This window comes from Anomalospiza imberbis, chromosome 9 (genome assembly GCF_031753505.1).
Source record: "Anomalospiza imberbis isolate Cuckoo-Finch-1a 21T00152 chromosome 9, ASM3175350v1, whole genome shotgun sequence".
NCBI lineage: Eukaryota > Metazoa > Chordata > Aves > Passeriformes > Viduidae > Anomalospiza > Anomalospiza imberbis.
Window position 1 is genome coordinate 30,606,276 of NC_089689.1, and position 13,859 is coordinate 30,620,134.

A 13,859-nucleotide genomic window follows, 5' to 3' on the forward strand; every position below is an offset into this window, starting at 1 on the left:
AATGGGATGGAATTCCTGGCTGTGAGGGTGGGCAGGCCCTGGCACAGGGTGCCCAGAGCAGCTGTGGCTGTCCCTGGATCCCTGCAGTGTCCAAGGCCAGGTCGGAGCAGCCTGGGACAGTGGAAGGTGTCCCTGGCATGGCAGGGGTGGCACTGGATGGATTTTGAGGTCCCTCCCAACCCAAACCACTTTGGATCACCACTTCCCAGATTCAGGAATTGCTCCAGCAGCACCTCACTGTGTGGCACCAACACAACTCACGGCACGAGGTAAAAACCCCTTTAGGGGAGGCACACTGGGAAACGAGAGCCAGGCAGCAGCTCCCTCTGCCAGTCACTTACTGAGGTCGTTGTCCATCTTGAAGGCGATGTCCAGCTGCATGATGAAGAGCATGAACTGGAACCAGGGGCTCATCTCCTTGCTGGGCAGCGGGATGTGCACGGCGAACACGATGTCGTTGGCCTCGATCTGCCGGCTCACGGCCTCGTCGAAGTCCTTCAGCTTCTTGCAGTGGTTGGGTCCCCAGGGCATCAGCCACTTGGTTTTGTGGTGGTTCTTCCTCACGTCAATGCACTTCACTGACATGTAGGGAACAGCTGTCGTGGGGCTGGGAGCTGGCAATGCAAAAGAACCACACTTGTAGCACCTGCAGACATCTGATACAGCGGTTTCCCCACCAAAACTCGCAGCTCCCCGCTCAACTCTTTGAAGGCAATTTAAAACAAATGCACCCAGTGCTGCTCCTTCACAGCTCTTTGATCTCACAGTCAAGTAATTAAGTTTATTACATCCAGAGACATATTACTGACTTTGTAGTGGGATCAAATTAGGATTAATTGAAGAGCTGGGATCTGCTGGTTCAGTCTCAGATACCTCGGTCACACAAAATCAGCCTGATTTACTGAAATCTTTCCTTTCCCTCTGCTCACTCAAGCAAATCCACACAGAAAGCATGTGCCCAGAGAAACCTGGATGGATAAACTAATCCCAAACCTCGTGGTCCTGCAGGGCCCCATTCACCATGGGGATCTGCACCATGCAAGGCCACACATCTCCTCAGGCAGGAAGATTTTCCTCCAGGGCAGTGAGTGGCATGGGAAGTGAGACTCTGCAGAAGGTGATTTTCAAGTTGTCACCATCCTCATTCTGATCATCCAGGACTTCCCTTACAGATCACAGACCCCCCCCCAAAAAAACCCCAGCAGCAATAACACCACCCTACAAACTCCCAGTATTCCAAGGAGGAAAACAACCCCAGAGTGAGCTTCACCCTCCCAGCCAGGGCTCCTGGCTGCCCCCAGCCCCGCACTGCTACACCCAGATGATTCAGCCCTGGCTCCTTCGTAATTTGGGCACAGCAGGATCATCCCAGCAGCTCTGGAGCCGTTTGGGATGGCAGCCAGGAGCCCCGTGGAGCACCTTGCCCAGCGCGCCACCTCGGCACAGGGTGACATCCACACGGCTTCCCACGGGCAGGGAGCGGTGACTCAACGCCAGGCAGGAGGAAGTTACTCAAAAGCCAAATGTTTATGAACTGCATTTTTTCCATTTTTTCACAGCACTGAGTTTCTTCCAGCTCCAAAGGCACAGGGATGCCAGGATAACGGTGGGCTCCAGGGGACTGGCATGAGCAGGTGGGTTAATGGTTGGACTCGCTGACCTTGGAGAGCTTTCCCCACTGAAAGGAGTCAGGAGCACTCCCAGATTGATCCCAGCTCTCTGGGATGCATTGTTGCACTGCTGCATCCTGGAATCACACAACACTCAGACATTAAAACAACCCCAAAATTGAACACGTTCTTGGTATCAGAATTGGGACATATCCTGAGTTGGAAGGGACTCGCGAGGATCATTGATCCAAGCCCTGGCCCTGCACAGACACCCCAAATCCCACCCTGGGCATCCTGGCAGCGCTGTCCAAACCCTCCTGGAGCTCTGGCAGCCTTGAGGCCATGCCCATTCCCTGGGGATCTGGGCAGTGCCCAGCACCCCCTGGGGGAAGAACCTTATCCACCCTAAATACTGCATCAAGAAACAGCAAAGAAGAATGAAACAAAGCATTCAACAAACAAACACAAATGAAGCTGCAAGTCCAGGTTACAGGACACTCAGGACATGCCCACAGTGCATAAAACACTGCAATAAATGTTGATTCCTCCGCTGTGCCTTGATGCAGAGCCCAGTAACCAGAGCTAAAACTGCAGCTGGAAGGGAGTATCGGGAATATTGCTGTGAAGTAAGCCAGGCATTTCAGCCGAGCTCTCTGAGCTCTTTAACTCTGACACATTCTGGGTGATTTCGAAGGCATTTCTGAATCAAGAGACAGCGTTCCCTCTTACAGAGAAGCCGAACGTTTCTTGCTTTGATGCAACTCATTATAGCCATAAATACATGTTTTCATCACTGCCTGATTATGATTTTAAACACTTGGCACGCTCCCTGCAGCCTCCCCTCTGCCAAAGTTACAGCTTTGAGGAGCATGAGACAATTACTATACATATTCCTCGTCGGGAATCGCGCACCAAACAAACGTCGGCACTTGGCTTCCATTACTGATTTGGCTCCTGGCCCATTAAATCCAAGTGAGCGTTGAACCAAGTGGAAAAAAAATGCTTTGTGGAGCTGCAGCCAACTCAGCCAAGAGCATTACAAAGTGCTATGCAAAACAAAGCTCGCACCCAGGGATTTGGGCTGTGCTGTGGTGCCAAGGGCTGCCCCAGCCCCTCTGCCGCCAGCCCGGGGGGTGCAGCAGCCCCACAGATCCCAGGATCTCTGTCAGCCTGTAAATAATTGAGTAAGTGAACAGCTCTGTGTGCACAGCACAGTGCAGCAGCCTTGTGCTGCTCGCTGCCATGAGAGCTGCAGGAATGCGGGTGCCACTCGGAGTAAGAGGGGAGCAGAGCTTCCAGAGGAAGGTTTGGCAGGAGCCGGGGGAGTGCAGCTCTCTGGGAGCCAGCTCAGCCAGGAGCCCCCAGGAGGGAGTTCTGGCCCCAGGGGCTGGCAGCAGCCATGGGGCAGAGACCCCTTGTGCCAGGGGCCTGGACACCAGCAGTGCCAAGTGCCAAAAGCCATGGGCAGGAGGTGCTGGAGCTGCCAGCACTGCCACGGGATCACAGACTGAAAGAGACCTTAAAGTTTGTCTCATTCCAGACTCCTGCCCTGGCAGGGACACCTCCCTCTGTCCCAGGCTGCTCCAGCCCCAGTGTCCAGCCTGGCCTTGGGCACTGCCAGGGATCCAGGGGCAGCCCCAGCTGCTCTGGACACCTGTGCCAGGGCCTGCCCACCCTCCCAGCAACAATTCCTAAATCCCAATATCTATTTATCTAAATTTCCCCTAAATTTCTGCCTCTGCATCTCCTCCAGCTGGGCCTCCAAAGTGCCTGGCTCGCTGCAAAAATCCCAAACGTATCCCAAATTACAGGGACAGAGCAGATCCTGCTGCTCCCTGCGATGGTTTTAGGCAGCAAATACTTGCAAAGCTGGACAACTTCACCAGTGTGGCCCCCACTGCCCAGGGAGGGCTTCCCATGGACTGCCAGGGCCACCTCAGCTGTGCCTCACTGACTGAAACAACTCCTGTGCAGAATTTCATCCTTTCCATTCAGCCAGGAGGCCAGGGCAGGGTGCTCAGGGCCTGATCCCACCAGGACAGCAGAAAACAAGGTCCAAGGAGCTTCCCTCAGGAGCTAGTCCTCAAAGACATAAAAACCACACTGCTTCTCTGGTTTTAGACTTAAATCTTTAGGGAAAAAATTACTGAGACAAGCGAGCTCAATTTTTTGGCATTTTTGGGGGGGATATTACATACACCTAGGTTTGGGCAAGAGCCACCATCACTCGGTATTTTAATTTCAATAAATTAGGCAGATCTTCAAAAAGCTCCTGTGATGAAGCCTCCAACACCTCCTTCCTCTGCCCTCAAGTTCCAGGATTTCCACCCCCTCTCAGCTCCCCACCAGCCCTCACCTTGGGAATCACATCCTGCACCTTCCCATCCCAGCACCTCCAGCACTCCCATTAACCACCGACCCTTGCTCCAGCACCATAAACAAGCCCTTTGGAAACTCTCAATTGCATTGTGTCCACACTGATTAGAGCCTGAATCCCCCTGACCTCGGGGGGATTTAACTTCTCCCGGCACCGGGAGCATTCTGCTTTTCTACTCAATTACCCCCTTCGGAGCCAGCCAGCACTTCCCAGCGAGCACACACAAAGGGCTTCTGCTTCATTACCCTAAGCAACTGCAGGGTAGGAATAAACAAGCTAATTTATCATGGACAGACCCAGCTTTTCCAACTGGAACAGCCAGAACCTGGACAGCACCATCTATGCACTCAGGATTATAAATATATATTTATTGCAGCATGATTTTTACTGCCTCCCTCTTTCCTGACCTCGATGGCACCAGTTTAATAAATTTGAGTGACACAGAGACTTTAAATTACTATTTCTTTGATAGTTCTTATTTCACAGAGCTTTCTGGAACATTGCAGCAGCTTTTATATGCAGAATAATTGCATATTTGAATAACCCCACTGCCTACTGGAAGCCCACTCCCCTTGGGAAAGGTTTTTCTTTCTTATATTTGACTTCAAGCTTTATCCAGACCAAAATCCTTTAAAACCCCGGGGCACCAATTCCATCCTGATTTACAGTGGGAGTTTCCAGATATCCTGCTGCAGCTGAACATCCGTATTTCTGTTGTTTCAGAGACTTTTTTCAGCACTACAGATTTCTCTTTTTTTTATTTTTTTTTTTTCAGAGCATAAACGTGAACCTGTCCAAACCATCAAACCCAAGCATGCTTGATCAGAACAGAAACTTTGTGACTGCCCCTGGATCCCTGGAACAGGGACAGGCTTGGAGCAGCCTGGGACAGTGGAAGCGTCCCTGCCACGGCAGGGGTGGGATAAAATGGGATTTAAGGTCCATCCAACCCAAACCATCCTGGGGTTCTGTGACTCTACAACCCAGTCACATATTGCCAGGTACTCTCATGTCCCAGGGGCTTTGTTTTTCCTCAAGCTTTGTTCTCCAGTGCTACTTTTGCAGCTTTGCTACCAGCAAAGGCTCTTCAGAGCAGCACAAACTGAAGGCTTTTCCCGATAAATCAGTTCCCAAGGAGCTGCAGGAGCAGCCATGCCTGCCCAGAGCCCTTAGAACTGAGGGTGCAGGAGATTCCCAGCTCCCTGATAAGCAGCCAAAGGGCTCCTGGGGAACAGAGGTAAGGAATTATTCCCTCAGCCCCAGGCAAGTCACAAAGCAGGGAAATCTTATGAGGCACAACTTGCTGGGAGAACTGAATGAATGATCTCCATAATTCACATCCATATTCAACAGCAGCAATGAATACAAATGAGGTGAGCGTGAGTAGAGCTCCCTAAACGCAGAAATTGATATTCAAACATATTTAAAAGAAGAGGGAAAAAAAAAAAAGGTAAGATTGATTACTAATTGCCACAGAGAGCCTGATCTTCTTCCAAGTCCATTTTCCAGTGGCATGAGATGCATTTCCTGCAGCTCCCAGCCAAGGTACGAAATCCTGCACAGGATCCCAAGGAGCAGGAAGAGCTGTTGTTATCCAGCAGCTTTTCTCCTGAGCCTGACACTCCCCAAGATAAGATACCTTGGAAACTGCCGTGCTCAGATATGTGAGGAATTTCATCTCCATGTGAATGGGCTGGTCCAGGCCCTTCCCCACTGGACACCTCCAGCCTTCAAAGACTTTCCCAGGCTATCAGGGACTTCAAAGGCCACAAATGTCATTTACCAAGGAAAAGGCTTCCTGTGTAGAGGTTTTCCCTCTCAAAGGGCAGGGAGGCAGCAGGAGCAGTGCTTGGGAAGTGCTCGGGTCACATTTAAATCAACAGAGGGGGAACAGCAGGAGGGCTGGCCTTGTCACCTGAGCTCTCCCAGGTTTGGGTTTGGAAGTGATGCAGCTGTGAAAAGAGAAAACCCCAGCACCTCCGAGGATTCCCAGCTCCTCAGGCCCCAGCACTGCCATTCCTGCCTGGGAACTCTCCATTTCTGGCACTTTTGCCCATTCAGCTACAGTTACAGCTCTTCAAAAGAAGAACTGAGCAGACCTAAACTAAACAGACATGACCTTTCGTGTCTGCTTTCTCCTGGGCTCCCAGCGCCTCTGCCAAGGCTGCAGCACTGCAGGAATGTGCCTATACACAGGATCCATTGGCATTCACGGCCACGGAGCACCGAGCAGCTCCTGGAGAGGCCCTGCATGAAAGGAAGTCAGGCACACAAAAATGTTCTTTATCCCCAGTCTGAAACACTCTTTCCTATCCATACCTTGGAAATCTGAGTGCTTTCCCTGTCAAAAGATCAGCTCAGCCCGAGGAAGGTAATGAAATCCCAGGAAAGAAAATGAAATCCTGGAAACTCAAGGCTCAGGAGCCAAATCAGACATTTAGATAATGAGCTGGGATTGTGGAGAGCTGCTCAGCCATGGCCACACATGACTCATTATCTCTCCAGGCCAGACACACAAGGAAGTTTGAGCTCCTCCAGTCACAACAATTCTGTTTTTTCCAGCCTCAGCCAGGGAAGGGAGCAGTGAACCTGCACCTCCTTAATCCATCTCCTCAGCCCAGAGGACTCATGTGCTAAATAAATCCCTCCACTTTTCCAATCAGTTAAATTTGTACAGTGTACGGGTGGGCACTGGACTAACGGCACTTCCCCGGGTGTGAGCCTGCTCTGGGCTTGCCTGGACCACAGAGAGTTCTCCTGCACTCCCTGGGCTCGTTTGAACCAAGGGTCTGTGATCTGGGGTAAGGCATCCTTGGAATCACGGAAGTTAGAGTTGGAAGGGACCTTTAAAGTAACTCATGTAAAATAAATCATTGAAAATCCCCTTTCAAAAAGTTTTTGAAGCTGGGATGTTGCTGCACAGAGATGTGAGGTTTTTTTTTCCTTTTTGTATATATATAAAATAACTTCATATATATAAAAATTCCAGGATGAAAAGGCAACTAGAAAGGGACACCAACAGCTTCCCACAGAGAAAGACAATTTGTAATCAAAAGCTTTGCTTTCAAAGCAACCAAGAGGCATCAAACCCACATAAATCCAGTCAGATTCTGCACACGCAACTTCCACCCCGGCAGCTGCCGGGACACCGGTGTGTCCCAGCTCGGCTTTGGCCTGGAGCAGTCTGCTGACCTCCACTGGAACATCCCAGCCAAAGTTCCCAGCAGCAGGCACAGCCAAGTGGATGCTGCAGCTGGTCCGGCCGTGGAACCATGGAATCGTTTAGGCTGGAAAAGCCCTTTTAGGCCAGGAATTGAACTGTTCCCAGCACTGCCAAGGCCACCCCTGACCGTGTCCCCAGGTGCCACATCCACAGGGCTATAAAATCCCTCCAGGGATGGGGACTCCACCATGCCCTGCGCAGCTGTGCCAGGGCTGGAGAACCTTTCCAGGAAGGAATTTTCCCAATGTCCACCCTGAGCCTGCCCTGGCCCAGCCTGGGGCCGTTCCCTCTCCTCCTGTCCCTGTTCCCTGGAGCACAGCCCGACCCCCCGGCTGTCCCCTCCTGTCAGGAGCTGTGCAGAACCACAAGGGCTCCCTGAGCCTCCTTTTCTCCAAGCTGAGCCCCTTCCCAGCTCCCCCAGCCTCTCCTGGGGCTCCAGCCCCTTCCCCAGCTCTGTTCCCTGCCCTGAACTCACTCCAGCCCCTCGGGGTTCTCCCTTGTCCTGAGAGACCCAACACCGTCCCAGCACTGGAGGTGCAAGATTTGTCCTCATGCTTGTCCAGGGCTGTCACAAGCCTGGTGGCATCCCAGGACTGCCACCCTGGATCCAGGGAAGGCAGAGCAGGCAGGGGCTCCCGGGAATGCCGGCGTGCCTGTAAATTATCATCAGCCCCATCCCTCACAAACGATAACAGAAACCATTCCTGGCGATCCCATTCTCCTGTGATCCACACGTGCCATCATTTACAGCGGGATAGTGGAGACAAGGCTGCATTAGGATTAATTTTGTGGATCATGTTCTATCTCCCCTGCTGCATCCCAACTGAACACATCACACACAGCCCAGAAGCGTGACCTTGAAACAAGATGTTTTCCACGAAGGGAGCAGACACCAGGAATCCTGTGGGGTTTCAAGCAGTGACAGCCCCAGTTCCTGGAGCCAACAGCTCATTACCAAAGCACGCAAAGAAACAGCCCAATAAAATTCTCTTTTGGGGTGTTTGCTCCCTTTTGAGCTTTGCAAAGCTCCCTCCACACACGAGGACTCCACCACTGCCCTGGAGAGCCTGCAGCAGGGCTGGACAACCTTTTCCATTAATAAGTTTTCCCAAATACCCATCCTAAAGCTCCCCTGGCACAGCTTGAGGCTGTTTCCCCTCATCCTGTCCTTTGTTCCCTGTGAGCAGAGCCTGACCCCCCCGGCTGCATGCTCCTGTTAGGGAGTTGTTGGCACAGGAGCTTCCTCCAGCCACAGGAATTTCTCCCATCCGTGTGCATCTCGTGCTTTGCCAACAGACCGCTCTGAGCAAATCCCACCTGAGAGCTGATAAGGTTCCTGCTGCTAAATAAAAGAGCTGTTGGAAATGTGGAAGCTGCATTAAAACTCTGGCATCACACACTGACTGCCCAAAACCGAGCTGGGATCCAGCAGTGGCAGAAACCCCCTGATGTGAGGAAAGCCAGCTTTGTGGTGGTTGTATCAGGTACCAGCGTGCTGCATTTGGGTATTTTGGACTGGCACGAGGGATCTGTTAAAATAGAGCACTTAGTCATTGTTTTGAAACATGACCTAAGTGCCTGCGAGGGGAAAGGCTGGCTGGGCTGTGCAGCCCTGTCCCACTCGTGTACGTATTTTGGGTTGTCTAGACCTGGGCACACCAAAATAACCGGATTTTGGTGTCTGTTGGGTGCGCTGGATCAAACCAGAGCAGGGCCACTGTGTCAGTGCCACCTCTGCTCCCAGCCCACCTGGTGTCACCCCCGGGAGCAGCTGTGGGGTGGCACTGGCAGCTCTCCTAGCACGGCTCCGATCCCTTCGGAACGCCGGCCACCGACCCGCTGCTCACCACGAGGAGTCTCCTTGTGGGAAACACCACACGCCTGGGAATCACTAACGGGGTCGGTCCCAAGCTCCTGGATCAGAGTTTGCAGGGATACAGGGAGCCCAGAACAAAGCAGGTTCCTGGGAAGAGCTGCTCAGCCTCCCAGGCCGTGTGTCACCCTGCCAGATGTTGGGGACCACACTTAGGTTACACATGGAATTTAATGCTTCACCAGCACCAGATATCCCTGGATTTCCAGCTCCCAGGAGGGCTGGCTGGGAGCTGCTGGCTCAGGGATGAGCCTCTAAACTCCTTAAATGCATCAGAAGGGGTAAATGCTGCAGAGGAAAGAACAGTTTGGATGACTGATTAGAGCAGTTTGATCTGAGGGAAGATCAAAGTGGGGATTTCCAGGAATTAAAGAACTTTTCGGCAGCAGCCCCCAGGACTTGACCACAGACAGAAGATGCATTTACTCCAGCAGGATGCAGTGACTGAGCTTGTGCAGGGCATTGAACTCAGCCCCAAATCCCTGCCCCTGCTGGCCCCAGCCCATCCAACCTGTCCCTGCAGCTTTCCAGCCCCACCTGGGAGACCCATCCAGGATGAGAGGGCCTGAGCTGGATGCACAGCAGCAGCACCAGCCAATAAAGCAGGGCACAAACCAGCTGGAAAACTGAACTAACAATTTCAATTCTTCAGTCTCGGAATCGGTTCAAAACTGAGCAGAAACATTTGTCTTTTCCCTGTAAAGCCAACCATAAACATCTGACTGTCACATCTGTCCCTGGATGCCAGCACAAACAAGGCTTTCTGAGCAACACCAACCTTTGGAAAATGCAACAATTTCAATTTAGCAGCAAGAAACTGCTAGAACCCTTTTAAGATGAAGTCTGGCTTCTCTGCATAGCACAGGCCAAGACATTTTATCTCAGGAATCAGCAGTGGGTTCAGTAACCTGCTCTTGAACCAGCTCTTAAAGAGATAAAAAAAAAAAAAAAGGAAGGAAGGAAAAAAGCTAATCCTGATAAACTTTGTGTGTTTTCAGGCCTGCAAGAACAGGAAAAATGAGTTTTAGTCAATATGTACCAGCGACTCCCTTGTGACAGAGCTGAGGAAGTAAGAGAATGAGGGAAACTGAAGTTTTCCAAAATTATGTTTAGTGGAATTTTATGGTTATTAGAGGCTGATAATTCAAAGCCACGAAGGCAAAGCACTGATGGGCACCAGGAGCACAGAGCCTGCTTCCTGAGGAATGGCCGGAGCTATTCCCGCAATCCCTCTCCAACAGGGAGAACAGCCCGACTTTATTCTCCCAACGAAGTGCAACAAAGTTTCAGAGTGAATTTGAGCCCGATTCTTCCTGAAAAGCCCCCGAGCTCCGCAGGGAACCCGCCCGGGAGGAAGGGATGGGCCCGGGGGAGCCGGCCCTGCGCCAGGCAGTGGGGATGCCCCGCAGGGCTGGACGGTCTTTCCCGGACAGAAAGGCAACATTCCCACCCTGGAAATGGCCAAAGCAGCCACATCCATGCGCCCATCATTCCAAGGAGCCGGCGCAGAACTCAGCTGCTTTCTAGTAAAAAAAAAAAAAAAAAATTAAAATCCCAGGACTCGCCCCAAACTCGCTCTCCTCCATCTTCCTCCTTCCACCCCCCCAGGGAAAACTCTCCTCGCCGCAGGGCTGTGTCCAGCTCCCATCTCGCTGCCTTTGGGAAGGCTCAGGGATAAACAAACACAATCTGAGCTTCAGAGTGCCCGGTGCGGAGCTGGGGGCCCAGAGCCGAGGGGAGCCGGGGACGGGGATGAAATCCCTCCCTGGGCGGCCACGAGGGTTTTGCACGGGCAGGAACAAACCCAGGCCGAGCCCACGCGGGTTTCAGCTTCTCCGGGAAGGGGATCGGGAACGGGGGAAGCTCCTGCAGCGGGAGGTGGCACGGAGGGGACCCGTCCTGACAGAGGTCGGCAGATGGGAGGGAGGAGAGGGGACCCCTCCTGGGAGGCGACCGGGAGGGAGTGGGGGGATCCCCCGCAGAAAGGAGCCCGGACAAAGCGAGTCCCCAACAAACCCCAGAGCCGGTCAAACAAACCCCCTCCCACCAGTCATTCCCCTTTTTCTTCTCCCCCTTTAGATTTTTTATTAATTTTTTTGTTTTTTTGTTCTGATTCTGGCAAGGGGGGGAGGTTTCCTCCCGCGGCTGATTCGGAGGCCGAGGCACGGGGAGGTGCAGCGCCAAGAAGGGAGGAAAAATCCTTTTAAAAAAATAAATTATTATTATTTTCTAAGCCAACTTTGAAACGCGAGGCTCCCTGCGCGTTCCGTCGCCATACTGAAGCTTTCCCACTTCCCTCTTTCTTTAAGTCCAGGCTGAAACCAGGCCAAAAAAAAAAAAAAAAAAAAAAAAGAAAAAGCAACACAAAAACTTTTCCTTGGCCGGCTCCCCCCGCAGCAGCCGCGGGACGGGCACAAAGGGCCCGGAGCCGGGATCGCTCGGCTACAAAAGCGGATAATGAGATCATGGGAGCGAGTCAGCGATACTGTAACCAGCACTAAACAAGCGGGCAGCGGCGGGAGGAGGAGGACGAGGAGGAGGAGGAGGAAGGCAGCGGCCCCCGGCACTCACCGATGAGCCCTCCCACCAGGAAGGCGATGACTTGGAGCACGAGCAGGATGCCCCCGACGATGCAGAGCTTGCGGGTGCTCATGTTCTCGATGATGGCCCCGGCCATGCTGGCGGGGCTGTGCGGGCCGGGGCGCGGCGGACGGAGCGGGGGCCGCGGGCAGCGGGCGGGCCCCGCTCGCCGCCCCAGCCGTGATTGTGCCGCTCCCGCCGCCCGCGGCCGCTTTAACCGGGCGGCCACACGTGACCGCCGCCCCTCCCTCCCCGCGCCCCGCCCGGGCCGCCACAGCGCCGGCAGAGGGGATGGGAGCGGCACTGGCATCGGGATCGGCACCGGCACCGGCACCGCCGTGCGCTCGCCGCAGCCCGGCACCGGCCCGGGGATCGGCCCGGCACCGGCCCGGGGATCGGCCCGGGGGTCGGCCCGACACCGGCCCGGGGATCAGCCCGGGGGTCAGCCCGGCACCGGCCCGGGGGTCAGCCCGGCACCGGCCCGGGGATCGGCCCGGGGATCAGCCCGGCACCGGCCCGGGGATCGGCCCGGGGATCAGCCCGGCACCGGCCCGGGGATCAGCCGGGCACCGGCCCGGGGATCGGCCCGGGGATCAGCCCGGCACCGGCCCGGGGATCAGCCCGGGGGTCAGCCCGGCACCGGCCCGGGGGTAAGCCCGACACCGGCCCGGGGATCAGCCCGGCACCGGCCCGGGGATCAGCCCGGGGATCAGCCCGGCACCGGCCCGGGGATCAGCCCGGGGGTCAGCCCGGCACCGGCCCGGGGGTAAGCCCGACACCGGCCCGGGGATCAGCCCGGCACCGGCCCGGGGATCAGCCCGGGGATCAGCCCGGCTCGCCCCGGCCATGGCAGGAACACCTTCCACTATCCCAGGCTGTTCCAGCCTGGCCCTGGGCACTGCCAGGGCTCCAGGGGCAGCCCCAGCTGCTCTGGGAATTCCATCCCAGCCCCTGCCCACCCTGCCAGGGAACAATTCCCAGTTCCCAATGTCCCATCCATCCCTGCCCTCTGGCAGTGAAGCCATTCCCTGTGTCCTGCCCCTCCATGCCTTGTCCCCAGTCCCTCTCCAGCTCTCCTGGAGCCCCTTCAGGCCCTGCCAGGGGCTCTGAGCTCTCCCTGGAGCCTTCTCCTCTCCAGGCTGGGCTCACCATTATGTTTTTCCCACTGCTCTCCCATCCCCGTGGCTCTGGGCAATGCTTTGTCCTTCCCGCAGCTTACTTTGATTCATCTCAGTTGCTCACACCGAGCAGTTTTCCCAGTTCTGCTCCCCTCCATCCATCCCCATTTCACAGAGGAGGATGCTGTGTACCCATCCCACCCTCTGGAAGCTGCTGGCCTCCTGCTCTGAGCTCTGCGTGTTCACGGAGTCCTTTGCACGGTCCAGAAAGAGCTCATCGGCCCCTGCCATCACCTTTTTGCAGCAGGACAAGGGGAAGTGGATTTGAACCGAAGGAGAGGGAGATTTATATCAGATATTAGAGCGACTTTTACATTGAGGGTGGGCAGGCCCTGGCACAGGGTGCCCAGAGAAGCTGTGACTACCCCTGGATGCCTGGCAGTGTCCAGGGCCAGGTTGGAGGGGGATTGGAGCAGCCTGGGACGGTGGAAAATGTCCCCCCATGGCAGGGGGTGGCACTGGATGGGATTGAAGATCACTCCCAACCCAAACCAGTCTGGGATTCTATCTCTGGTTTTTGTTTACTGGGTACCTCAAGGATCCATGCTCTGCTCCCTGTTGCACATGGAGTGATGGATGCAGAACATCATCCTGTACAGCTGAAACTAGGCAGGGAGTTGCCAAAAACACTTGAGGACAAATAAGCCGTGAAAGCAGACAACTGATAACAAAAACACAGACAGGAACAAAATGAAAGACAGGTCAAAGATGTAGAAGCACAAACCAGTAATGAACTAAAGCAAAAAGGGTTAGGAAGAAAAGTTGGGAAGGACTCCAACACACCTTGACCATTCAGTGTAGGAGCACTGTCTGTACTCGGGGTTTTGTTGGTAAGTATTTAGGAATAATATAACTTTGGACAATATAGGTTGGGATATAGGCACCAGGAACAACTTTAGCTAGTTTGTAACTGCTGGACGGTTTAATCTTTAAGAATAATGTGAGTTTTACCTTTTTGTAGTTTAGTCTTAGCTTTAGTTTCACATTCCAGTTCTGACTTCATTGTTAAAAATAGCTC

The 13,859-nt window shown here is 54.0% G+C and overlaps 1 protein-coding gene across 2 annotated transcripts in view; it reads right to left on the bottom strand.

Annotated features, from left to right (window-relative positions):
* The window catches only part of WLS (Wnt ligand secretion mediator), a 28,076-nt gene extending 14,217 nt beyond the window's left edge, over window positions 1-13,859 (bottom strand). The window contains exons 1-2 of one of the 2 annotated variants that reach the window (XM_068198971.1): window positions 13,793-13,859; window positions 342-614 (exon numbers count right to left, since the gene is read on the bottom strand). In XM_068198971.1, coding sequence (XP_068055072.1) covers window positions 342-614; window positions 13,793-13,844 — 325 coding nt within the window. In that variant the 5' untranslated portion in view covers window positions 13,845-13,859. Of the gene's footprint in view, window positions 1-341; window positions 615-11,654; window positions 11,859-13,792 lie in introns of those variants that run through there. The other variant, XM_068198970.1, reaches the window with a different exon arrangement.